The sequence below is a fragment of the Corvus moneduloides genome, chromosome 4 (assembly GCF_009650955.1).
Source record: "Corvus moneduloides isolate bCorMon1 chromosome 4, bCorMon1.pri, whole genome shotgun sequence".
NCBI lineage: Eukaryota > Metazoa > Chordata > Aves > Passeriformes > Corvidae > Corvus > Corvus moneduloides.
In genome coordinates, this window is record NC_045479.1 from 35,805,243 (window position 1) to 35,831,517 (window position 26,275).

At 36.5% G+C, this 26,275-nt stretch overlaps 1 protein-coding gene across 6 annotated transcripts in view; it reads right to left on the reverse strand.

Moving 5' to 3' along the window:
- The window catches only part of SYT1 (synaptotagmin 1), a 338,128-nt gene that overhangs the window by 204,180 nt on the left and 107,673 nt on the right, over positions 1-26,275 (reverse strand). For 5 of the 6 annotated variants that reach the window (XM_032105808.1, XM_032105809.1, XM_032105806.1 and 2 more), the window contains exon 3: positions 10,876-10,937. The exons of the other annotated variant lie outside the window; for it this stretch is intronic. Coding sequence is in view for 1 of the 5 variants with exons in the window: in XM_032105809.1 (XP_031961700.1) it covers position 10,876 (1 nt within the window). In the remaining 4 variants the exon portion in view is untranslated. The remainder of the gene's footprint in view (positions 1-10,875; positions 10,938-26,275) is intronic. 6 annotated transcript variants of the gene reach the window in all.

Sequence of the window (26,275 nt, forward strand, 5' to 3'; positions counted from 1 at the left end):
CAGAAGATATACTAAGGTCAAGGCAACGACAAGAGAACCAACTAGTGGCAATTTTTCATCAGGGTATCTAGAGAGCTCACTAATATTTTGACAAAACCTGTACCTTCATTCTTCTAGCTCTGAGTTGTCATTTCTCTTCTTTACCAATATAGCTAGCACATCAATAACAAATAACTTTTTCATTACACCTTTTTCACATCTTTCAGATGTGAATAAACAAATAAACAGCCTTAATGTAATTCTTGGCCCTCCTCTTTTCTTACAAATACTATTACCTCTTAACTTACCAAAGAACATCACCATGCTCCCCCTTATTTCTTTAATTTCAGTCTCTTGCACTTTCTGAGATAAATCAATAACGCAACCGGGGGCAGCCCAACAAATCAATGGTACACTCACATCAAATTCTAGGTGACCAAATAAGTTTCACTCAATCAGAGAAGTAAGAGGTAATAATATGTGTATTAAGTATCTTAAATTAATGCAGTTCCTATGGAGATTCCTTTTAAATCTAAATAATGGTGAACTTTCATCCTTCCTCATTTGTATTATCACTGCAAGTACCTTATTCATTCTTTCTTATTCAGAATAGCCTACTGTATTTTCTAATTATTTCTACATGTGGCCTAAAATATATTCTGATCACTTGAAAATAAATGAGCAAATCCTTTTTACTGGCACCACACCAAGTCCAAACATGATAACTGAACTTAAAAAGTCAGCAACGTGACAGCTGATGAATGCTTCTATTCAGAAAGATTCTGATTGCTCCTCCTCTCTATTTTGGCTGTTTTTTTCTTGGATCAGTTGAGCATTTGATTGTTTGTGACATCAAAAATTGTGACTGAAACCCAGGGTTCTTCTGCTTCTCCAGCTTGTTCCCATAAGAAGTACTAATTATACTTCAATTACTTTATGAATACTTACATATAAACATTATCTCCTTAAAAGCATTTCTAAATCCCCATATTGAGATAATTTGCATAAGGCAGGTTACACCACAGTATAAAATCAACTGACACAGCTCCGGTCATTCTAAACCGATGAATTCTAAATTGTTACATGAATTGTCTAACTACCCTGTCATAACTTTCTGCTAAAGAAGTTGTGACAGCACATATATTGTACTTCTAAGCTAAGAAACCAATGAAGCAATATTTTGGTAAGCAGGATATACATCTAGTAACAGGCAAAGCTAAAGTCACGTATGGCCAATGATGATTCACCTCCTGAAAGCCACACATTAATTGTGGCAACACAGTGGCGTCAAGTATCATGGAAATGCCTTTACTCATACCTCAATCAACTTTTTAGAGAATGCATTTTCATAGCCACGATGTTTTTAAGTAGCAATGATTCACAGCTGTAATACAGTTCTAGTGTTAACTGTTTTCCTTCTACCATGCTATTCATAACAATCTATAACTCATAATCTGCCTCTTTCTCTTTTACTGACCAATAGATTAACTCACAAAAACAGTTTATTAGTCAGTAAATAGATTGTTCAACAGTTTATTGAACCCTGTACACAATTTTAAATTCTCCTCTTGATGCTACACAGAAGTGGATGTGCTGTTTCTGAAAAACAATACCTTGCTTAATCATCCATATTTGTTTTCAGGTTGTATCTGTAGCATTCAGCTGGCTGATAGTTGCACTTTAGTGATGTTGTTCCTGGGAAGTTAATGCTGAAGAGATGCTGTAAACCTGATACAATATATTGCAACAAATAAAAGGACAATTAGGATTAATAAAACAGAGCTTTATTTTTTCTCTAGACACAAGTTGATGATTCAAGTAACCCCCTCAAGGTTTCATAATCTTATCATATCTCTTTTTTTATATGCCAAGTATTAGAGATTCCTTTTCACAAGCCTAATACTGTACTTTTCAAATAACACATGTTTTTTTCATTTAAGACTCACAAAATTCAGTTTCACTGTAGAAATTAATCATCTGCCAGAGTTTCTGGGTTGATTTCTTTCAATTTAGCTTTGGAATTTTATCTGAGAGAAAGCAATTTGACAACTGAGGACATAGTTGTTCCAGCAAAACAGAGGAAAAAATGCAAGAAACAGCGAAAGCAAGAGAGCACACACGTGTGCATCCAAGAAGAAAAGTCACACAAACATGGGTTTCCTTGGTGCCCTGAGTACAACATCTAATCAGCAGAAATCAGAAGCTCTTCAAACAGATCAGACATTGCGTGCTATAGGGAGATAATTTGGAGAAAGTAGTATATGCTAAAGCGAAGGGTTTAACAACCAAAAATAAGGCAAAAAGCTAATGTATTCATATACCATTTATAAGCAAATTTACTGTGTTCTATCTGAAGTAATGTAACATTATAGTCTCATACCCACAGCAGGTAGAAAATGAAGAAAAAGTAGGAGCAAAGCTACAAAGACAGTTGGTTGACTGGGATAAAGAGATGCCCAAAGCCCTCTGAGCTTATGCTAAAGAAACAAATGTTTACAGAGGGAAAAGGTACAAACCTCAGGTTCATTAGCTGTTCTATAGCATGACTTTAAGAGAGCTGAGCATGGGGAGGAAGGAACATACGCATAAAAACCATTGCTTTATGTCTACACACATTTCTGATCACATAAATGGGCACCATCCCAGCTTGAGCCCCTCTTTGCAAACTCAGTCACAACCTAGTTACAGCACTCCAGCAGATGCGTTTTATCCCTATTGTTATCTTTTTGAAATCCTTATTATGAAGAAGATCAAGAACTATGGGAACTACAAGAGAACAAATTAGGTGACACGGGGTAATGAGGGATCTTTTTCAGAAGAGTATAATAAAAGTAGCTCTAAAAGAAAAACTAAAATTTCATAAGCAAATCCAGGAGAGGGCCACAAAGATTCTTTATTGTGAGGGTGGTGAGGCACTGGAACAAATTGCCCAGAGAGGCTGTGGATGCCCCATCACTGAAAGTGTTCAAGATCAGGTTGGATAGGGCTTTAGAGCGGCCTGATCTAGAGGACAGTGTCTCTGTCCATGACAGGGAGGTTGAAACTAGATGATTTCAAGGTCACTTCCAACCCAAGCATACCTATGGCTTAGGTAGAGTGGCAAATAACAAAATAATAAAGGGAGAAACATGGGAATATGAACAAAAGATGAAAGGAGAAAGGAGAATCAGAAACAATATGGGGGTATATGTTACAGCAGTATGTACCAGATTAGTGTAATTACACCAGAGCTTTCCTTTTCCTAGCCCCATCTCATTATTCAGGCTTATAAAAGCTGCTGTTTTTTCCCAGGAGAATGAATAATGGAGGCAGGGAGTTTTTATTGGTAAAAAGGGCAGCAAGAAAAACTGTTTGATGTTTGTAGGACTTACTCATAGCCATACACAGGTATTTTCAATATTAGGAACCACCAAGTAAGACAATTTTTTTTTAAAGACAGTTATTTAACAACAGATATGATCTCAATTTCTTTTAACATGCATCAAAAATAATTAGGTACTAATGAACACATTTCTGAAACACAGTGGCACCTTCTAAGAAGCTTGAACTGCTGGACAAATCAATATTCAGAACAATCTCAGAATCTGAAAGAATAAGATAAGTAACAGCAGTACATAGTTCTGTAGTTCTTCAAGGTCTTTGCAACACTGAGAAGGTATGAGCTTACTCGTTTCACATCAGTAACAACACTATCCATTTCACCACCAGAGTGAATTCTAACCCCTCTGTAAAGTTACTATGTGCCACCATATCATTTTTGAAAAGGAAAGCTACTCAAGAGGGTTTAAGCAAGTCATTTATGTCAACTAACAAATCTTTTGAAAATTGCAATATCAAAGATACTGATTCTATTCTCCTTAAGAAATCTCTGAGGACAGAATTATAAAGTTTAGATGTAATGCCCATTTAAAAACTTATCTATATATTGGGCACATTTGCCCAATAGCCATAACTCTCCAAAAGGAATCACTGTTACCTACAGGATAAACAATTAACAGTTTTATTGCTAGTGGTTTATTAACCAATTGTTTAATGAATTTTAAAGTTTTAAAAATTATTATCCCTGAAGTAAAATTATATAAATAAACCCTGCCCATGTCAATAATTTCATTTAAACAAAAGATTCAACCACTGAGAAATGCTTCTAAGAGCAAAATACCATCAAAAATGGTTAAGGCTGCACAGTCTGAATGACATCTTATTCTTTTTTTTCCTCACCCTTCTTCCTAAAACCAATGTTCTTACTTGGCATCACAACTTATAAGGATGAGTGAAATAGGCTTATGGTATAAGAGCAGCCTGGGCACTATTTTTGTTAGAAATGAAAAGGTATTGGGAGACCTATTACGTGAAAGATCAAAGTGTACCTCTGTTCAGTACCAGCAGAGACCTCCAGGCTATCATGCATTTACACAGTATCACCAGACTTTGCAATAAATGTTTGGGAGTTATCTTTCGAAGCTTCAGCCGCTGGATCCATGCGACTGAATGAAAATCTCACCTTTCAATAAAAAATACACTTCTAAACCTTAAGATTTTGGAGGGACTGAAGCAGTCATAGAAATTGAGCAGTAACAAGAAAAACTCCCAAGTACATGGCCCACAGAGAAAAAGAATCTCAGCATTTTTAGTAGCCTAACTGAAGCTTTGTAATTGGTAAGACTGGGAAGATGGCCTAATGTTGCGTGCTTCATGAATAGCATGTTCAAAAACTTGTGCCCTCAGCTCAAAGTACTGTTGTTCCATTTATTAGCATGGCTACAGGAGTCACTAGTATGAAAACCATCAATCAATATTGCTCTCAGAACCGTCATGCAGAGGGTCCTCTCACAGCAAAACCACGTCTTTGCCTCTTGCAAAGCAGAGCAAAACTGAAGGTATAGCAGCAGGACACTGCAGACACACTGCCGATATATTTGATGTGTTCCACAGCACTCAATCACTCCTACCTTCTAGTTGTTCTAATTTATATCCCCCTGCCCAAAAATCCTAATCCAAGGAATCATGCCTTTCCAAATATACTTACCCATTTTGTATTTTCAAAATTGTTTACTGAAAGAAAAATTCTACTGTGCCCATTTTCATGTACTTCAGATATTAATATAAACACAGAAGACTGACATCAGAAAACATATTTTTATGTGCTAATGGCTTTGCAAAACATTTTTCTTTATGTGGAAAAGTAACTGAATTTCCTATTTTCTTCCCATTTTCACAGATAAATGTTGTCAATATAGTTGTAACTTATAGATATGATTGTAAACAGGTCTAAGCTGCATCTTTTCTCATTTCTGAATAAACTCTTGAAAGAGTTTCATTTATATAAGGAAAGCTGTCAAAATGTAATGTTTATGATGGCTATATGTCTTCAAACTAAAAGTTATAGTATGAAACTTTAAAAGAAGAAAACAAAAATGTCATCACTGAAGAGCAAAGTCACTCTTGGAGATGATCCAAAACTGCCAAATAATGTCCTTTAGTGATCACCAACTCCATACTGAGGAGTCATCTTAACCTATATGTTTCATAATCACTTGTATCATATTAGCTTTTTCTTGAGTTAAGCTTCATGTACCATAAATGCGGAACAGCAGAGTTGACAAGAAAGCCTATCCTCTTATTTCCTAATCAAAGCATAAGTCATGACAAGAGCAGTGACAAAACAGGCTATCTCCAAGACTTGAAGGAAATTTGGGCTGGAAGTGACCTACCACAAATTACTAAGGTACATACCCGAAGCTAACCTGGTGGTCTTTAAAAGCGGATTGCACAACAAGATTAAGAATCAGAAACAAAAGGGGAATACTGATTAAAGCTTGCTCTCACAAAAAAAAGGAACACCAATTTACCCTAAAAAGCATGCAACACTACAGATGTCTACTAATTTTGTTTGATTGTATTTAGACAGGACTACAATAGCAGTTACCAACGTCAGCAAAGCTGCATTATGATGACACAGTATAATTCTTCTTATTGAGAGATTTTAATCACAAATATTAGACAGTAACTAAAAGTAAAAAAAACCCAAAACCCTAAACAAATTATTAACATCCCCATTAAAAAATACAAGGAGCCATAATAAAAACTGCAGTAGCTGGGAAAATGGGACATTACAACTTCTTTGATATGTGGATCTTAGAATCAATTCATTGTAGTAGCTTCTTGAAAGTTGCCTCAGTAATTGTGTAGAACTGCTGCAATGTTTACACACTGTATCACTTCATGCCAAAAACCAACTCTTTCTTAAATGGAAATGACATTACTCTGAAACAGTCTGATTTAAAATCATAGCCAAGTTGACATTCAATGCGCTGTTTAAAAACAGTAAAGTACAGGAACAGAGTATACAACAGAAGAGAATAAGCACGTTAACGCTTCTGATTGAAGCTGGCTTATGAAATTCCCACAAGCAAAAAACACTAATTAATATTTTGCCTTCGAAACCTAATGTGCAAAGGTGGTTAAAATCTACTGCCACAGCAGCAGCCCAGGCATTTGGCTCCTACACGTAAGAAAGGTGCTGACTTCTTCTAATGTTTTTTGGTGGATGAAGAAGCAGCTGGTAAATACGCTTGTATTTCAGAATACATATATATACAATAACATTGAAAAATGGAAAATATAACACAGATGTCCAGTTCAAAATTTCCAAGCAATAGACAAAAGATCAGCCAATATTTATTGAAACCCATTAAATGGCTCAAACAGTTAAATTCCTAGCTGAGAAAAATATGATTGCATGACTTCTGGGGCACTTGGAAAACACATCATTTGAAAATGTGTCTAGAAAAGTATGTGTTTACCAATTAAAGAAAAAGCTTAGAAGTTGCAGCAGATAAATTAAATAGCAGAGAGTAATCAATCACAGTGCTAAAATGATAGATGACAACTAAACTGAAGCCCCAGGGAACTAAACTACAGAGCCATTTTGCAAAATTAGGCTGCATTAACTAACATACCTCAAAGCAGTACAGAATCTAAATCCATGTCAGAGATGTCACATCAAAAAACACAAAGCTGTGTCTGTAATACAGGAATGATAAAAAAAAGAAAAATGAAGTTTTGAGGCACAAAATTTTGTAAGCATATGAGCCATAGAGAATAGACTCCTTTGAATAGTCTTGACATGATAACCAAAAGAGAGGCAATGTAAACAACCTTTACATTATGCAAATGCTACTATATAATTTACCAGAAATTCATACTTTCACTATGTGAGGAAGAAAAAACAGAGTGAAACTAATTTAGGGGAAGACCTCATTAAAGACTTCAGGTAGTGGAAACACTCCAATGAACAATTTTATCCAAGCCTGCAGTATATGCACATGAATTTTAATTTTAAAACCTGTGACAAAATAGCAAAAACAAGGAATGAAGGTACTTCCATGCTGCTTCTAGATTACTTCATGAAAGATTGAAATCATAATGCAAGGGAAGGTTATTGTGATTAGTACAGAAGATGCCGGAACCACAGGCTCATTTCTTTTTGAATACTCCTAAATTCAACTTTTACACAACTGACCGTTCCAAAACAAAAAAACCCCTCATTTAACTACTTCATCTCTGGTACATTACCTACCTCTAGATATAATATGGTAAATGGTAAAATATAAAACACAGTAGCTTTTGAAATAGATATTAGGGCAAACAAGGGGAATGTTGCATGCTCATGGGCTAATGGTAAGTCTAACATGAATTTAGTTCTTCTACACATAATGGAGTCAAACTGCCCATACAGTAGTTTTCAGCAGGCTAAGCCTCCTCTCATCTGCTCACAGCAGAGTCTGGATTTTGGCTATCCCTCTTCTGTACCAGCACTTTGCTTGTGCAATCTCCTAATTTATGTCACGTTACCTGAACTTGCCTTTATTAAACAAGAGTAACAAAAAATCCTGTTATTAACCAGTCACCAATTATTCGCCACTTCCTTGATAAACCAAAGTTTGTGGCAGATGAAATCTGATTTCTGCTGACTATGTGAGGACAATGGACCTTTTTTAGAACACACGTTGCAAGATTTTTTCCCTGTTCCACAAAGGATATCTGTAATCCTTTACAATATCAAAGACAAATTACAAAGGCCCTTGCACTTAAAATAAAGTTGAGAACACATAAAACCCACAAAACATACTATACATTGTGAATTTTATTTTATCCTTTTAAAAATAAGAACAATATTAACTGTAGTTTTATTTTCTCCTTATTGGGGAATCCAATTTTTTTTGCCTCTCAGCACTGGATATTTTAAACTTTAGATTTTAATTTAGGTTGAAGGAAAAAATCTATTCTAAAACAACTTCACAATCCAATTTATCAATCCCAGTGTCAGAAGAATGACTGGTTACTTCGTTTATGAATATTATGAATAACACAGTTCTCAAGGGTGTTGTTAGAAGTCCAACAGATACCATACCTGAACTTCCCTCCATGGGTCAATGTATAGCCTGATCAAGCTGGTAGCATTGATTCTCACTGATGATGGATGAGAGGTAAGAGTAATTTTATTTCTGTTTCATTATTCTAATTTTCCATGTATATTCCAACAAGAGTGTTAAATAAATTTCACATTACGAATGTTAAATAAAAACTACAGTTTCATTTTTGCAATTATATATTCATTTTATGTTAGATCATTTGTAGTTTATAATCATAATACCACAACTAATAAAACTAACTGATGGATACTATGAAAAGGTTCTGTCAACCTACTCTGCCAGCAGAAGAGAGAATTTGTATGTGAAGGAGTACCAATAATAGTTGATCATTTTTTCTCACTATACACAAATAAATCCATGCTATTTTGAAACCGAAGCCTGTGAGTTCTGGCCACTTGACACAGAAACACAAATGGGGAGAAGACCTTCCAGCATCTGCAGCAGTGACATTTATTTTCTACAAGCAGGTCTATAACAACTTGTGGATTTTTTGTATACAAGTATCAGTTGAATTTTACAAACTGCTTGGAATTGCTAATATTTATTCATGTAACTATCAGTCATCTGCTGCCAAAACTTCAGATCCAGAGGGAGTAAAGCATAATTGATTAGGTTGAAGGTATCCCATGCATTAAATAACAACTCCCAAAGTTCCACTGTATCTTTCCACACATCAAATAAAATTGCAAGAGCTGACCCGTATTACACCATGCTGCAACCTTTGGTGAATTCCTTACATATAGGCATAGGGCATTATTCTGTGCATTATGACCCAACAGCAGCAATAATGCTCTTACTCTACAGAGTATCTATTTGATACTAGAAATAGCAAGCTCAAAATTTGCCCAAGATCAGAAACATTCCGCAGTGCAGCTCTGCCAAGAGTAAGAGGAGATGGCCCTGTGTGGGAGATGTGAGCAGAAAATATGAAGTTCAAGCAGATTGACTGTGTGGCAAAAAATTGAAAGATAAAGGGTAAAAAGAGGTGTGATAGCATATAGGGAATATAAACCACAGGAATCACACAGGAAAGAAGAGAAAATGAAAGGCAAGTGTGACTGACAGAAGGAGAAATGGAAAAATCAAAGGACTAGATAAACAGGAGTTTTGAGAAGTTTTTTCAGAATATTTTTTTCTAATGGTTCTAATGTATCATTTGCTATATATGTAGAAGATGCCTACTGGTAACATAGTTTAGTACAAATAACCACACAAGATTCACAAACAAGCATTGTGCTGTTCTTGGATTCAGTGAAATGCCACACATTTCCTTTCATGTTAAAACCCATCATCAAACTTGGATGCCCAGAGATATAATGGGTATTTTTTTGCTATTGAGGTTTACACACATTCTTTTCCAATAAAGAGTGTTATTTTTATTACTTATCAAGAAGTAGTCAAGATTTATTTCTATTCAAAACTAGCCTGTTCCATATGCCAGTTTGGCTAAGTGAATAGGGATTTCATATACGACAATAAAACTCTTTACCTTGTACTGCCAAATGTATATTCCAAAAGCAGAATTGTGCTAAAGAACACCTATTCTCTGCACATTACTTACCGTCCACAATCATCTACCACAAAAAAGGCAGGCTTTGTTGGCACCTAGCACAGAGGAACTGTTTTGCTGGAACTGTTAATAGAAATGTGTTCACACATGTTCACCTGCTTTGGTTCTCAGAACATACTGCCACCTGTTGATACCCAAGCAATGTGGTACACCTGTATAATCAGCTACAGTTCCCAGGGCGTATTGCTTTGGACTGGCAGGGAAAGCAGTGTCTGTGCTCTACTTTGTCATGACTAGTACTTCACCAGCAGCCTTTTTTCTAGGGACAATGTCAATAATATCACCCACAACGCACACATGGTTCATTTTCTTGTCTCAGCAAGTGCTCTTAACTTCTTGATGTTTTACAATGCTGTAGTTGTCAAAGGCCAGTGCAGCCATGCACTGTAATTGGTTGCACTGTGCAGTGAACAGCACAGCTGTGACCAGGGCGGGTCAGAACAAGTAGTCAGTGATTAGGTGGCTAACACAAACCCATAAAAGTCTTTTGCTCCTACACCGACCCAGCAGGATCTGACTACAGTGATAAATCTGTTTTTCTGCAAAATTTCGTGTGTGAGCAAATGTTGGTGTAATACTGTTTTTATCTTGGTACTGTCTATTATAATTTCTATTGCAATGTATTTCTACTGAGATGAAAAAGGCAATATTCTCAGTATGGGCAGCAATGAAGACACTTTGTGTGGAATATCTGGGCCTCTTACCTGAGATGGTTATAGGATTCTAGGTTATAGGTTATAGAAGTCTACCCTTGTGAAATGAAACTAAGTTGGATAAAAGGCAGAAATGTTCACGGCACTAATTTCTTACACTTGTGAGAAGAACTGCACATATTTTAAAAAGGAAGTGCAAGTAGTGTTTATCTTCAGAGTACGTAATTTGGTCACTTACTGTTCAGAGTAGAGAATGTGTGCTTAACTCTCTTCTCTTTGTTTATTCAGGACTCCACGCTTCTGTAAGAAAAACAAACACATGCATTTATCACCTATTTAAAATTAACTATCTAGTTTCCTTTGTGCCATAGAAGGTTGCCATTTTCAGATTTAGTTTTGGCTTACTCCAATATTTAAAACCCTGGGCTTTTGTGAAAGCACCCAGAAGAGAAAATTCACATCATTCCTCTTCCTTAAAAAACAGTTTCCAGTCTTACGTACTACAACAGCAGCAGAGATGAGAAATCCACAGGTCCAGGGAACAAATCTCTCTTGAAAACTCAGCCTAATGCAGGGTATCTTAATTTCATCTGGGCACCTGCAGCTTTCCCCAGTTCCAGGAAGGTGACAGGCTTTCACATCTCTGAGGCTGGCAATCCTCTGGTCAAAATCAAATTCTCATAGCGTATTAGATCTTGGCTGAATCACCCCATTAGACTGAGGAGTCAAGGAAGAAAGAACATATGCCTCCAGTGACAGCCACAGCCTTCCTCACCACTTTTGGAGGAGAGTGGAACATGCTGCAGAGCGGTGTTTGATGCCTCACTCCTGTTTCATGCAGAAAATTTGTATGGTAAAAACTGAACACAGCACACCAGCTGCTTTAGTCTTTCTTGGCCAGTTTACAGGCATTGCAACAGAGGTAAGTTTTAAGGCAGCATTTGAAGGAACACAGCATACTGTGCCTTTGCAGATTTTACTGTTAGCAATTTTCATTAATAAAGGCTGCTTGAGAGAAGGGAGAAAATTGGGACTGCTGGGCAATAAGGATTACAATAAGGGCAACATTGATGTGAAAGAGCAAGCACAATCAAGCTGTGAAGGCATTAATTATGAAGAAGACCAATTTGGAAGCAGTTAAAAAATAGAGCCAAATACATAGTTACCAAGACAGACAAACGTATTTTTAATTTTACATCAACAAGTAAATGAAATTTTTGTGATCTGAAACTGTCATACTACAGCACACCAACACTTACTCTGGTCTTTAAAAAAAGGCAAATCATGATTCCATCCACCATCTCACTCTAAGATACCATCTTTCATGACTCAAATAATACAGGACTCAAACCATAACTAATTATAAAAACTAATTTTCCCTTCTTTTTTAGTAAGAAATTAGTATTTCTTTCTGTATCGTTCTGTCAATATTTCTGATATACCAGAAATCACTCATTTGTATGGGAATCTACTGAAGAAACCCGTTAAGCAACAATTAACAACTGTTTGGAGCTGAGGGGTATATAATCCATGAGTCAGAAGCATACACTATTACGATGTTATTAAGTTTAAAACTTTTTTGAACCTTAGGGATCAGCTCTTCTATCTAACAGCCCATTTTGTTATGTCCAAGACATCAGTGAGGAGCTGAACACTTGAATGATGCAAGGTTAGCAGGACAATGATTTGAAATCTTGTTCCAAAGGGTTTAGAATAATTCAGATGCTGGTGTAAAACACAGCTGATTTCATTCCACAGTTTGTAACTCATATCAAATGTCAACTCATGTCAATAGCCTTAGCACACCTTACCTCACTTGGTGCTCTGTATTAGTTGTATAAAATCTTCTGGTACAGACCTAATCTGAACTACTGTACTCAAATATCTATTGAACGGGTTCAACTGAAACCTTGCCTCTTGCTGTCAAGTCAAGTCTTCCCAAACTGAGGGATTTGAAATTCAGACACACTCAAAAAGAGGGTTCAATAAAAAAAATCCTCTAATCTCCACCTTCTCCTGGGGTTCAGAGCCAGGGTTTTGGTTCAGGTCCCTGTGTATATTTGGCATTTGAGCAGAGGTAGCTGCAAGTGCCTTAGAGAAATTAACACCCAGAGTCACACCTGCTCTGTGGTACACTGTCTCAATCTTCCCCTGTTTCTCTAAGCTGTCTGTGTCAAGCTGAGTCATATTATTACTGAGCCTTTCAGGAGACTCACTATTCCTTCTGCTGCAAAGACAGAAAATGGAAAAGAAAGACAAACGTCTACTCTAGTACTAATTGTAAATAACTGGATAAAAATACAGGTTATGCACTAGAGAAGCAAATTTAAGTGAAACTATGAGTAAGTGCAGTGTTGCATTAAGTGCAAACAGAGACAGCCTGCTTACTCCTTTGAGGCTGATAGTCTGAGTTTCCAAAAGATATGAAAAATGGAATGCACATCTAAAATAAATAAGTAAAAACTAATCAATAAAATTCAACAGTTTTCCAGGAGACTAAATACCATCACTCTTTGCAAAGATTTTCACAGCTAAAATATAAGGAGACAAACTGGAAAGATTTGCATTTGTAGAGAAAGATTAAAATTTTTAATAAGAAATTCAACTGTATTTCTATCACTTACTATTAAATACAGGCTATTTTTTATTAGATTATATTAGAAGATTAATTCATTCACCCTTGGTTATGGACTCCTGTGGGTCTTCAGTGCAGGGCATCCCCTGCAGTGACAACTGTATTTCCAGAGCTACAAATAGCATCTGTCATACCGCTAGTATCTTCCAAGGCTCCGTTTTCATTCCAATACTATTTGCAAGGGAAGACATTTCCTAATGAAACCATTGGAAATATCAACAGAAGCAGATTTTGATATGTGTGAATACATCTTGTAATATCCCTTTGAAGTGTAATCTATATTTAACAAATATAATCTACAGAAGGTACTTTAAGGCATTTAGTTTTAGGCTAAGTACTCATTTAAATGATCTGCAACTTTTACTTCAGTTAGCATACAGATATGGAAAAGTAAGCAAACAAAGCCTTTTTTCACTAATTCTAAACTCTCTGATCCCAGTCACCTTTATGGTAACCAATTATGGAAATAATCCCATCAAACTGGGGCAGGATTGGAGCTCTAAAATAAAACCAGTTCAGTCAACATCACTGATTTTAAGATTATACATGCATATATGCTCACAAAATGAAACCCTACTCTGCTGTAAGGAAGGCATTCTTTGCAATTTTTCTCAGGAAGCTCTTGTTTAACTCACACAGAAATAGAGTGGATTTACATTTATTACAGGTGACAAAGAACATTTTTAGCATCACAGAATCATGAAAAAATAAGCCCCTTCTATTAGATGTTTCACTATTCATTGTGAACTGTGATACAAAAGATGAAAGGGAAGTTGCATGGTAAATAAAAGATTTCTCAAGATATCTTAGGCCATCTGCAGTTTCTTTATTCCATTACTATTTTTAAAGCCAGGAACAACTATGTGATCTTTTACAAACTCCATGAAGAAACACTTTTTGTCTGTTTAGGATTATGGGCTAAACACTCATTAGTAGAGCATATGGCAGTTATTTGAGTATTATTCTTCTCTCGCTTCTTTCAAAGACTGAGGAATAATTTTGCAAACCGAATCTCTATACTCTGGAGTAATAAAGAGCTGCTAATATATCATCATTATGGCCCAGTGACAGTTCCAGAGCACAACTGGACAACATTTTTGTCATGAAGGAATAAAATCTCCAGAAATCAGTTTCAGGAGGGTTTTGGTTTTGACAGAGCTGAAACTTAGCCCAGATTTGCTCACTTTATTGATTGTCTTTCAAACCTGAGGACACCCACTTATGTGGCATATCTAGGAGGTTGTGAATAAACTATTTCGAAATTTTGTGTGGCAAAATGAAAAAAATATAAACTAAAACTCAAAAAAAGCAGCTAGTGTTTAGCCTACTGAATTTAGCAGCACATCCTCAAAACACAAGCCCAGTAGTCTTAGAACTGAAAATGGGAATTTCAAATTTTATTCTCTGCTTTAGAATTATTTATGAGAGAAAATCAGATTAATTGAAAGTGGAAGTTATACAGTATTATGAATAGACTGACATCCTGTAAAACATAGAACTGACATCTGGAAAAATGAGGCTAGCATTTGATTATGAAGTTTAAATTAGCTAATAACCAGTACAGAGTCTGGATAATTTCTAGTTGAATAATGTGCAACAAATTAAATGTATTTTGAAAAAAATGCAGTTGTGGGCATTTATTAATCATTTCACATATCGAAACAGAAATTGTCATACATCATGAACTTTACAGTCCTTAATCATATGTATATTCCACTATTTTATGGACTTAATTTGCTCAGCATCAACTTTTGCTGTGAGTAACACCGATTTTGTTGAAACCTCAAATAAGTCACAGAACAGATCTGAGGATTACTTTAGAAGGGATTTAAAGCACACACTGTGAATCTCTATACAAGCACCACTTAAAACACTATCCGTTCAGGCCCAGATGGATTGCTATGGCAACAGAATCCCAAATACCAGGTTTGTAAGTAACAAAAATGTAAATTATTGATGAACTCAGAGTTGTCTCTCTTGGACACCCTCCTATTCAAATACCAAGCCGTATGGTTAGAATACAAAGAAATGGTTGATATGCAATTTCCCCAGCCCAGTGAGCACTAATCCCAAAGGATTTCATTAAATCTTTTGGCTTAAATTTTCATTCTTGGAACAGCAGTCAGCAAGCAGGGATTACATTAAAACAGGCACTATTGAGGTCATTACTGACCGAATTCAGGCCTGTAATATAACAAAACAGGAACTAATTTTAAATATACCTCCACCCTCCCCCCGCCAAAAAATAGCACTGCTCGAAGTTACTATCTATTTGATGACAGCACTTTTTCCACTCACATCACAACCCTTCCTCCTTGCCTACAGGCAATTATGTAGAATGGTACTAAAGAGGAAAAAACAATAAACATATTGTTTGTTAAAGAGGTACACATCTCATGGTAGAGGTGACTGTGCGTAAGCAACTGAGTTGCAGAACAGTGACTGTAAGGAGGCTCCACAGCCTTTGATATTCTGTAAATCAAAACCCAGAATAAAAACTTCTCTAGCAAATGAGCAAACCAGAAGAGAAAAAGTAATTATTGGCATTTTTATTGCAAATTTCATGAACAGTCTGATAAGGGAACAAACAGTGGTAGGAAAGCCAAGCACTACTGGAAAGCCTCTCAGACTTTATACAGAATGTGATTAACACAGTGAGTGTCACACAAAAATAGACCCATCAGTTCTCAAATTCTGGACTGTAACAGTCCAGCTGTTTTAAAAGAAACAGTGGTTTTAAAAAAAAACCCAACAGTTCTCAGGTGTGTGCCTGTCATTAGGTGTCACCATACAGAGAAGAGAAATGGCAAACTCCTGACTGTAAGAGTTTGTTACCAGATCCAGTGTCCACTCAAAACTAGAAGGAAAAACCAGGACAGGGGTAAGTTTGTGGAGATGGGTAAATATGGAGGGATGCTTTTGCTAATAGAAAGGAAACAACTATTAAAACAGGAAATAAAAGAGATAACCCAAGGCACAGAACTATTTCCTAAAACAAGGGAGAAATTTAGAGCAATAGAATGAAAAGAAGATAGTGGCTGTACCACACACTTCCTGGTGGGGCAGGAGAAATTCTCCCATCCTCATTCATACAGATGAGCATTTATTCGACACAGTACCTAGAGTACCTATTTAGGAGAGCTGTCATTTAAACAGCCATTTAAGTTCACAGATATTAACTAGATTGCAAGCCTTTTTTAGGTCTCGACATACAATACTTAAGTACTTCAGAATACTGTTTACCAGAATGCACTAGTAGAGACAAAAACAGTATTCAGAGCCTGCATTCTCAGCCCATTCAGTCTGTGGCTTGGCCTCTCCCACCCCATGACTCATATATTTTAAAGATGAACAGTTTTCAGCTCTACAGGTTTCTCTACTTAGCAAAGGACCCTACTCATTGCGGAATTTGTCTCTGAGAGCCCCTTTTTTCAACACTAGCAAATGAAGCTGCTTTTTCAGCCTCTGTTCATTTGTATTGAGGTACCTGCTGCCTAATGTTCATACTGTAACTGTGAGCTCCTCAGAATTTCAGTTCTCAGCAGAACCAGGTATTTCAACTCCTGACTAGCTTTTTCTTGCTATTACCACACACCTCCACGAGACATACTGTGTTTCTGTTACACACAACTCATACACAGGCAAGAGCAGCTCCTAACTCTCAATAAGTGTCAGCTGCTTTTCAAATGTCCCTGCATTGCTCTCCCAGTTGCATGATGCTTCTCACATTCTCAAATTCTCTTTCTCCTACCAGCACTGCCCAGAACATGCCTTGTTACCCTCTTTGGTTCTCAGTCCTGGTGGATTTAGATCTCTTGTTGCCCATCAAAGGCCTTTTTCAGCTTCAGCTTTATCCTTACACTTGTCTTGATGTTAGAAGAGCCATCCACTCTGATAATTCCATCAACCACACCTTGGTCAGCATCATAACTTCACAATCAATAAACAATCATATGAATCGGTAGGCACTAAAAGATTCTCTTTTCAAGAAAGAAAATACATTAATGGTGATGACAGGGTCAGTGACAATACAGTCACGAATGGGTATGTGAATCATCTTGAGATGTCATAAGAATCTAGTGTGGCCAAAGGAGTATCAGAATTTGGGGCAGCAATAGACTTTCCCCCCTCCAGTAGCTATCCAGGACAAAATATATGTCTCTTCTTCTACTAACACTTATTTCACTGTGAAGCTACTGTAGTCCTGCTGTACAAATGGGATGGCGGATGTGCCAAAAATACAGAGACATACCAAATGTGGCACAGACTTCCAGGAAATCTTTGCGTATTACAGACCATTAAAGTAGGTAAGTTGGACATGTAGATGTGTTCACACCGGTTAGGGACACTTCAACCACTTTGCTATATCTGCCATGTAGTAACTGTGGAGCTGCTCCAGGATGAATCTTCCCAGTGCATATTCCCCATTCCCACTTTGTTATTGCTGGGTATGTCAGACATTTTCTTAAAAAGAGTAGAATTTTCAAACTTTACATGCAACTTACATTTTTCCAATTTCAAATATGGACATGTGAGAATACTACTAACATTTATTAGCAATAAAAAGCCCTAAAAACTTCATACATCAGAGTGAAACTTCATTTTCCTAAGTGAAAGTTTTCAAGACTTGAGCTGAAACAAACAGCATTCCATCAAATTTAATAGGAATTGCCATTGACATGTCATTCCATCAAATTTAATTCCAAATATTTTCAGGCTTTTCTAGACAATAAGATGTAGAACTAAAATTATTTTCTGAGTCATTTTAGAAAAGAAGAAATACAGGTCTCCATGAGTTGCTTCATAACACTGTTTAGACTAGGATCACATGAAATTTTAAGAAAATAGTTCCTAGCAAAAATCGGTTTCAGATGTGATATTTAGGTTGCTTGTTACAGTTATAGACCAAGACTTTTTTGGAAGCACAATGGAGGTTTTTAATCAGTCTTCTAAATCCTACCTAGAAAGATAACATATCTTTACATTAGTAGATACTCAGCTGCATTCCAGTGTTTGGTGATTCAAAATCTAATAGCTTTTATGACAGGACGAAAGAACCTGCTGCAATATCCACTGCAGGAAGTGATTATATGTTACATAACGCTGCTGATCTTTGTGTGCTGGTGTGAGGTGTTTTATTTATTTATTTATCAATTCTGCTTTACAAAAATGTACTAACGTGGGTAAGCAATTCACCCATAAAATCTGATAGAGAGTGTCAACACCTCAGCAAATTAAGCAACATAATCTATGGGTGAGTTGTTCCAATAGCTTTTCTATATAACCCTAAAGAGACCTACAGCGGCAACAACTTCAATACCTCTTGTCCATTTAAATGCATCCTTTCAAAGATAAAATTTTCTCTTTATCTAAAAAGTTAAGCTGACTTATTCTGTGGTTCATCTGGATATGTACACAAAATGTACAGAGATGTTAATTCACCACTGGTGTAATGTCAGCCCACATTTTCTATCCCATACAGTAAGTTTTACTCATGGCACTGTTTTCATTCTCCTAATGGAAATTATTAAAAAAATTTTTGAATGTCTACAAAGTCTAAATACAGACAAAATCAAGTTACTGCCTACCCCCTCCTGTACTAATTCAAGAAGTAATAGCCTACATGTTGCTCAGATTTCTGGTAAGCAGCAAAACAAATCCTATAAAGACAGGCATATCACTTTCTGAACTTGGTACCCTTGATTTCTCACATTAATTTTAATGTTACTTGTTTTGCACCCACCATGCAACAAGCCCTTTTGCTCCACAACAACTGCTCTCTGCTCCTTTCACCTTTTTATAACTCTCTCGGGGCTTCATATCCAAAGACTACTATTTTTAACCTTCATGTGCAATTTCCCTACTCTCATGGTCACAGTCGGCTTTTCCTTTTTGTTGAACTACATTTTGAACTAATAATGGAATGAAAAGACACCAACTTAAACAAAGATTTTTTTGTTTGCTTGTTTACAAGAAAAGATGATATTCTGTACCTTTCTGTGCTCAACAGGAGCAAAGAATGAAACACTAAAATTAATAATGAAACTGGACAGCACTTACCCTTTGCACTGGTACTAGGCTTATTAATAATAGGATCATTAAATAAAGGAAACATACATGAAGATTTTAAATGCTTATTTTCAGTTACAACAAGTAATATTTCATTACCAAAAAATGTTTCTAATCACTCTTCTATGTTTAGCATTAAAATAACTTCATTGTAACACCGAAGGAGCAAGCAAACAGTTATACCAACATCGGTGGAAATACTTTACAACCTTATGGATAGGTGATGAGGATGACAAAATCATGAGCGATGAGTTAAAAATAAAAAAATGTTTTTAGCCTTCTAATTATTTATGTTAAAAAAATAACTGTGGTATTTATGACAAGAATGGATTAGTATTATGAGACTGTTTTATAAACATCACAAAGTCTGTTGGAAAAACAAATTCATCTTACACCATGTTCTCTGCCTTCCTCAGCATTTAAGAATATTAAACCTCCTTACAGTCAGTAAAAAAACCCAAACTTGATCAATTGTTAAAAATTGTGTCCTTCTTATTTAGTACTGTCCAGAACATTATTTTCTCAGTGACTGTCATTGTGGCAGATAGGGGTGTCTCCTGGAAGGGGCTGTATGTAGCACCCCTACAAGATGCACTCACCAGTATTACCAGTCCTCAAGTACAAGTAATAGGCTGACCAGTCAGTAGATCTTTCTGGTTCTTCAGCATTTTAACTTTTGCCTAGACATAGAGGCCAACAAATAAACTAAACCAAACAAAAGAATAGCAGACAGATGCACTGCATGGGTATAAAATAGGCGAATGCCAAGAACACTGCAAACTGGAGTTTCTTGTCAGGCTACAACTTGCTGAAGAAATATAAAACCTACATGACAAGAGTGAATATTGAGTCCCATAAAACAACAGCCTGTGAAAAGTACTAGGTGGGCATGTAAATGGCTGCAGCTGCAAGTGCTACCTTGATTCTCAGAAGCTGCACAGCCAACTCAGCAGCAATTGCACAGCTCAGTAGGAATGTCTCATATTCCTGAGATAAATGGTTGTCAGCCTGGCTAGCTGTACAAGGGAGAGAATTTGGTCACCAGAGCTCTTAATCGAGTGCAGGTGTCTCAGTGTAGTGTGTCTAAACCATGCTACTTACCACAGTTAGTGGCAAATAATAACATCCTACCTGGCCACCTTGGTTTCCTCCCCTGCTCAACTAACTGGCTAGGGCTGGTATCTACTATAAAGTTCATCTCCACACTTACAGAAGCACAGTGAAAGTTTTAACTAGCCTATAGATGCTGGTATTTGGGTCTAAGATCGTAATTATGTAACATCATCTAGAGATACAATTTCTGTATCGTAAAGCATTTCTTTACACAGTATGTGTGCACATGCCTGACAAATGTATCTAATTTTGCAATACTAGAGATGAACTGAAGTATCATGACTTTTTTCCATCTTGAAACTACAAGCAGAAACCGAGAGACTGGGCCATTCAGGCAGCCCTTTTAATCACAGGTGTCACTCTGGGCTGCGACAGAAGAGCTTAACTGCCAATCCTTGCATATTACATGCAAAGATGTTATTAAAAAAAGCAGGATAAAAGAAAAGTGGTGGTTTTTCAAGTCTACATAACAGGTATAAAAGGAAGCATCAAGTCCACATTCAGCAAATCTGACAGCCTAATCAAAAAGTAGCACATCAGACATGGCAGTGTTGATGTACAGATGGCTAGGAACGTTAAAAGAGGTAGTTACCATTATTGTTCCTTACGTATTTGAGTAAAGAAAAGACATCACGATATTGTATTTGCCTATAAAGTCAACTTCCTCAGCCAGACATTGCCAGAACGAATCTAATGGAAACATCTATTTAGTGAAAATCAAATAATTACTTTGTAATTACCATCTCATGCGTCACATTTAATGTTAGCATCTCTGAATCAAGGAAAATTCAAAAAAAGGTCTATTTGAAATCCTTAAAAAAACCATATGGCAAATATTTTAATTGGGCTACTTTTGCTAATGAAGCTAAGTATTCCACATAGCAATATTTCTCCTTCTTTGTAGAGCCAAATGTTAACATAAACCACCCTTTAATTTAATCTTCCTATCCATCTTGAGGAAACCTGTTTAATTTTTGATTATTAGATTCTCTTAAATACAGCTTATTTGGACCAAACTTCAGCCACTTCATAAAAACTACTGATTTGCACTCAAATGGCACACTGAAGCAGTCTGAAGGGAAAAACCATTTGTTCTGTCTCAACTGATGTATAGCCTAATTTTCTGAGATTCTTTCATTGCAATTTGCAAACACATTAGCTAAGACTATAAAACAAAAGCAATCTGTACTACCCATGGCCCAGAAGAAGCAGAAGCAGAAAGTTAGAAAACATAACAAATGTCTGAATCATCTTGAGGCAGGGACATACTCTACATCAACACAAAACATCATTATCCAAAATGTGCCTCATCTATTTTTCTGGCAAAGCAAACCTGGCCATGGAACACCTAATACTGAGTACAGTCTTAAAACAAGCTGTATTAGACTTTTAAGAAGGGGCCTAGAGAAGGCAAACACCTTGGACTAATGCAGGGAAGCAAAACTGCAGTTAGGTTTTGAGACTTCTAGTCCTTTTGTCCAGTTCCTGCCATTCCACCCTCAATTCTGTAGTCACTCTAGCCACTCTACAGTCACTCTTCCCAAAAGAGGGAAGCTACTTTACACTGACACGCTGAAGTTCTCTACAGAATAATCCAATGCAGAATCTAGCAGGTGCTACTGAACACATTTCATTATTACTAATTTTTAAACACAGCAGATGTAAAGGAATACACTGTGGGCAGGAAGGGGAATGTAAGTGTAGCTTTGATAAAGAGCCAGATGAGAGCATAATTGCGTTCACGGATAGGAAGAGACAGCATAACAGACACTGCTACACAGAATGATTGTTACAGCATCTCTCAGCATGGATTTTAAACAAATCAAGAAAACACCACATGATGTATCAAACTTCATTTCAGCATCTGGCAAAAAGGAAATATCTGCTAAAGATCATCTCATTCAAGAAAGCCCTTAATATGAGTTTCTGTAAAAAGAGAACTTTAAATTGCCTGTCAACAAATCAGCAGATGCCCTTTCTGAAGCTGACAGGTGCTTTTTGGCATTATTGTAATGACAATAAATACTTCATTGCACAGGGTAGAATCAATTGCTTTAATCAATTTCTACTATCACTTATGAAGTATGCAGACAATTTTCTAATCCATGCTTTGCAGTGACATTAAATATGCAAGTTCAGCATACTCAGGCAAAGCTGACTGTTAGTATAATTTCCTTTTGACAAATATCAGCATTTTGCCTATAAGGCTACAGTCCTGTCTCAAAAATAACTGAAGCATGGGCCCTCAAGCAAAATTAGTTCTCCTAAAATACAGTAACACAATCCACAGCAGTGTCAGTCTTCAGCAGAGCTCTATGATACATAAAGATTTTAGGATGCAATGTGAAATACTGCATTATGAACAGAACAACCTGACAGCTTAAAACAGGAACATCATGGATTCATTCAGGTACATCAATAAATCCAACGTCTCTGTCAACTATTTTCTTTCTTAAAGCTCTGTGTTCATATATCAGAAAATTCAGGAGATTACAAAACAGTAAGAGTAGGAGAGAGGAGAAAGTAACAAAGAAATCAAATATCTCCTCCTCTGGCCCTTCTTTCATTTGTTCCTTCCTGATATGTTTTCTCCTCTCCTTCTCCACCTTCTTCTTAAACTAAAATGGGCATCTAACAGAGCTGATAGCTGCCATTCTTTGCATCTAAATCGTTCCTTTGAGCACACAGTAAAAAACTGTCTTGAAGTACTTTTATTCTGAATCTAGCTACACTCCTAAGAATAGGTAAAAAAAAAAGAAGCCAAGAGATTAAATTACCCTAACTGCAAAGCAATTCTTGCTGACAAAAAATCCAGATCTACTGTCTTGTAATTTGTCCAGTGCTCTCTCAAAAATGTGAGTTTGCTATGAGATATAACAACAGAAACAGACCAATGTGATTTTTGGTCTTACAGCTGTCATCCTTGATGCCTATTAAAGATAGTACCCTTATCTTAGCCTGTTGAAAAATAAACCTGATTTCATTTTCAGCTTTGCAAATATGAACAGTAAATCATAGGAAAAGATCACTGAACATGTTAAGAAAAGGAAAGAGGATCCTTAAAAGGTAGATTTTGAAGAAACGTGCTAGGCAGTCAGATACTGTTAAAAAAAAAAAAAACCAGCTGAAGAGAATGGGAAGTATCTGAAAGACTGAAGACTGGACAGTATTTGGCACACGACCAGCACTGTAAGCAAGCATAACAGGACAGAACAGGGAAAGAAAGGACTGGCTAGATACCAAAAAACCCTTGTATTTTAAGGGAAATAGTAAAGTTCAGCTATGTTTGAAACTCAAACCTGGACCAGGAAAAGCACAATAAAGTAGGTAGCTGAAATCATCTTACATTAGTTGAGCTGAAGACTATTTGAACTAAATATTTATCTTCTTGTTTCCACCTTTCCCCTCAGTGAACACCATGCTATTATTGTGGAGGTGAGTGGAATTAGTGGAGCTAATAAAGGGTTAGAAGTCAAGAACTCTAGAGCTGTAACTCTGGATTGGTCTCCGACTAGCTCTGGGTACAGTGTTTACGTCACTGTTCATTTTCTCTACTAATAAAGCAGAGACAATAACATGCAACTCATGAAGGATCTTGCAGGATTAAAGTGCACAGTATTTTGCATGAAAGCTGACAGTTTTAGGTTTCCTGCAGTACTTGAACAGATCAGCCTCTAGGGACTGGGCCTTATCTTACGTCTATAAAAATGTTAACCACAGTAGGAGAGAATCAAGACAACCCTGAGTGTTTTTAAAATTTTACCTTTGCATTACTAAACTGTTTGCCACGGCAACTGAATGCTTGCACTTGTGAGACTTTGCTTGATTTCCAGATTTATACTGCAGGTAAGTTTTATACTACAGCTGAAGTCTTCCCTCAGCCGTAACAACATAAGATTGTTTTTCTAAGGCATTATAAACAGAAAAAAAAGCACCACTCCCTTAATTTCCTTCACCTTTTTGTTTAAAATAATTCTTTGAAGTGACAAGTGCCTCTTACTATTCATCTGTAGAGGGCTCATCACATTTGACTCCCTGGGAAGGGTGGTATTACAAAGAAACAACATGTCTCATAATACATTTAATGTGGTTCAGTAGCCACTGCTAATAACACTACATTTATCCTACTAAATCCCAAAGTATTGTCTTTTCACCAGCATAGGAATTACTCAGCCAAAACTGAAATATGCTCTTAAATGGAGCAGTTTAAACAAAGATGAAGGGCCAGAGGACTGCAAGACCATTAACAGTATTTTCTGGATTGTTTAAATGTAACAAAGTAAATTCAGCAACAAGTCTAAATTCTTCACTGTTCCATGTTTTCCCCTCACAATGAATTTCTTGCTGTTTTTTTTTTTCTTGTTGCACTCACTGTGTTACATAATTAAAATACTAAGATAAGGAAATTTTATGTTTTGTAGCCCTAAATGAAACCACACTATCTTATATGTAAGTACCCATCTGTAGACATGTATGCCTTTGTCAAGCTGTATCCACTCACACATATATTCCCTCTTTATCTATCCAGCTTCCCCAAAAATCAAGCTCCAACTCTATTGCATATAGCTGTTCTGCATTTATTTGAGAATTTTTGGTTACAAACTACAGCAAACCAAACAAGAACTAACTGGATTAAGTTCATACCCATGCTTATGTCAGACATGAATTATATTCTTTATATGACTAAAAGACTGAGACAGAAATATTTACTTTAGATAACAAGGTGCAGTCAGACCAGTAGGAGCATAAAACAAACAACACATTAAAAATGTAATTATTTTAGTTCCTGAATATATACAAACATATAGCATTTAAAATATGTCATGTGACATTACATAAAAAAATTTCAAAGGATCACCTATAACAGATCACCCATATCTAGATACCGGGCTAGAGAGTCTTGAATTACTCAAGGGAAGATGTGAGATGATTCCAATTTAGATACCTCCCTGGTAGCAGTAAAGAGATTTATAACACTCTGTGCAAAAGCAGGGAGGTCTCTGACACCCAGGCTGTGTAAAAACCTTCTGTTAGGTCAGTGTACCATTCTGAAATGGCAACAAACACTACAGAATGTACAGCACAAGAATGACAAAGGAAGATGGTGTGCTCCAGCCTGGATACAGCACACAGAGACTGAGTTAGAGAGATACTTTAACAGGGTTCTTTGTTTTTATTCTGCCCAGACACCTCCTGAAGTCTTAAAAAAGTAACTAAAATAGATATTGAAAGCTACTGTAATTGATAGTGATAATTACTTTGGTAGGAGGCAAAAGACTGCAGCAGTACATGAACATCTCTTTTGCAAGTCTGCTAAGAATATTGATTTAGCATATTCTGTACCATAAGCCTGTTTATTAAATAGTGCACTTTACTTAGACTAGTCTTCCAAACATCAGTAGAAAACTTGGTGTCTGAGTCTTCTGATTTTACGTAGTTAATATAAATAATATCTACTTGTTCTTTTCCACTCAGAATGAAATGCCTAACTCATTTCATATAACAAAGGAGCCAGAAGCCAATTAAATTATCATCTGTCATTTATTGACTAGGCATAAAAAGTACATTTGGAGGCAATACTATGCAGAGAACCACGAGTCAGAACTACTCAGCCTTGGATACCACATAGCACAGTTTTCTGCCTGAAGATAGCAGAAAGCCCTGCACTGGAGATGGCAGTCCCACTAAACCTATCATGGATATTGGGATTTCCCCTTGAAGCAGGGTGGCTAAGGGCATGTACCACCCAAAGATAAAAAAGGCAAGACAAAACAGAGTCAGGTTTGGCTGGGCCAAGAGCCTTGCAGGAAGGTTTTCAACC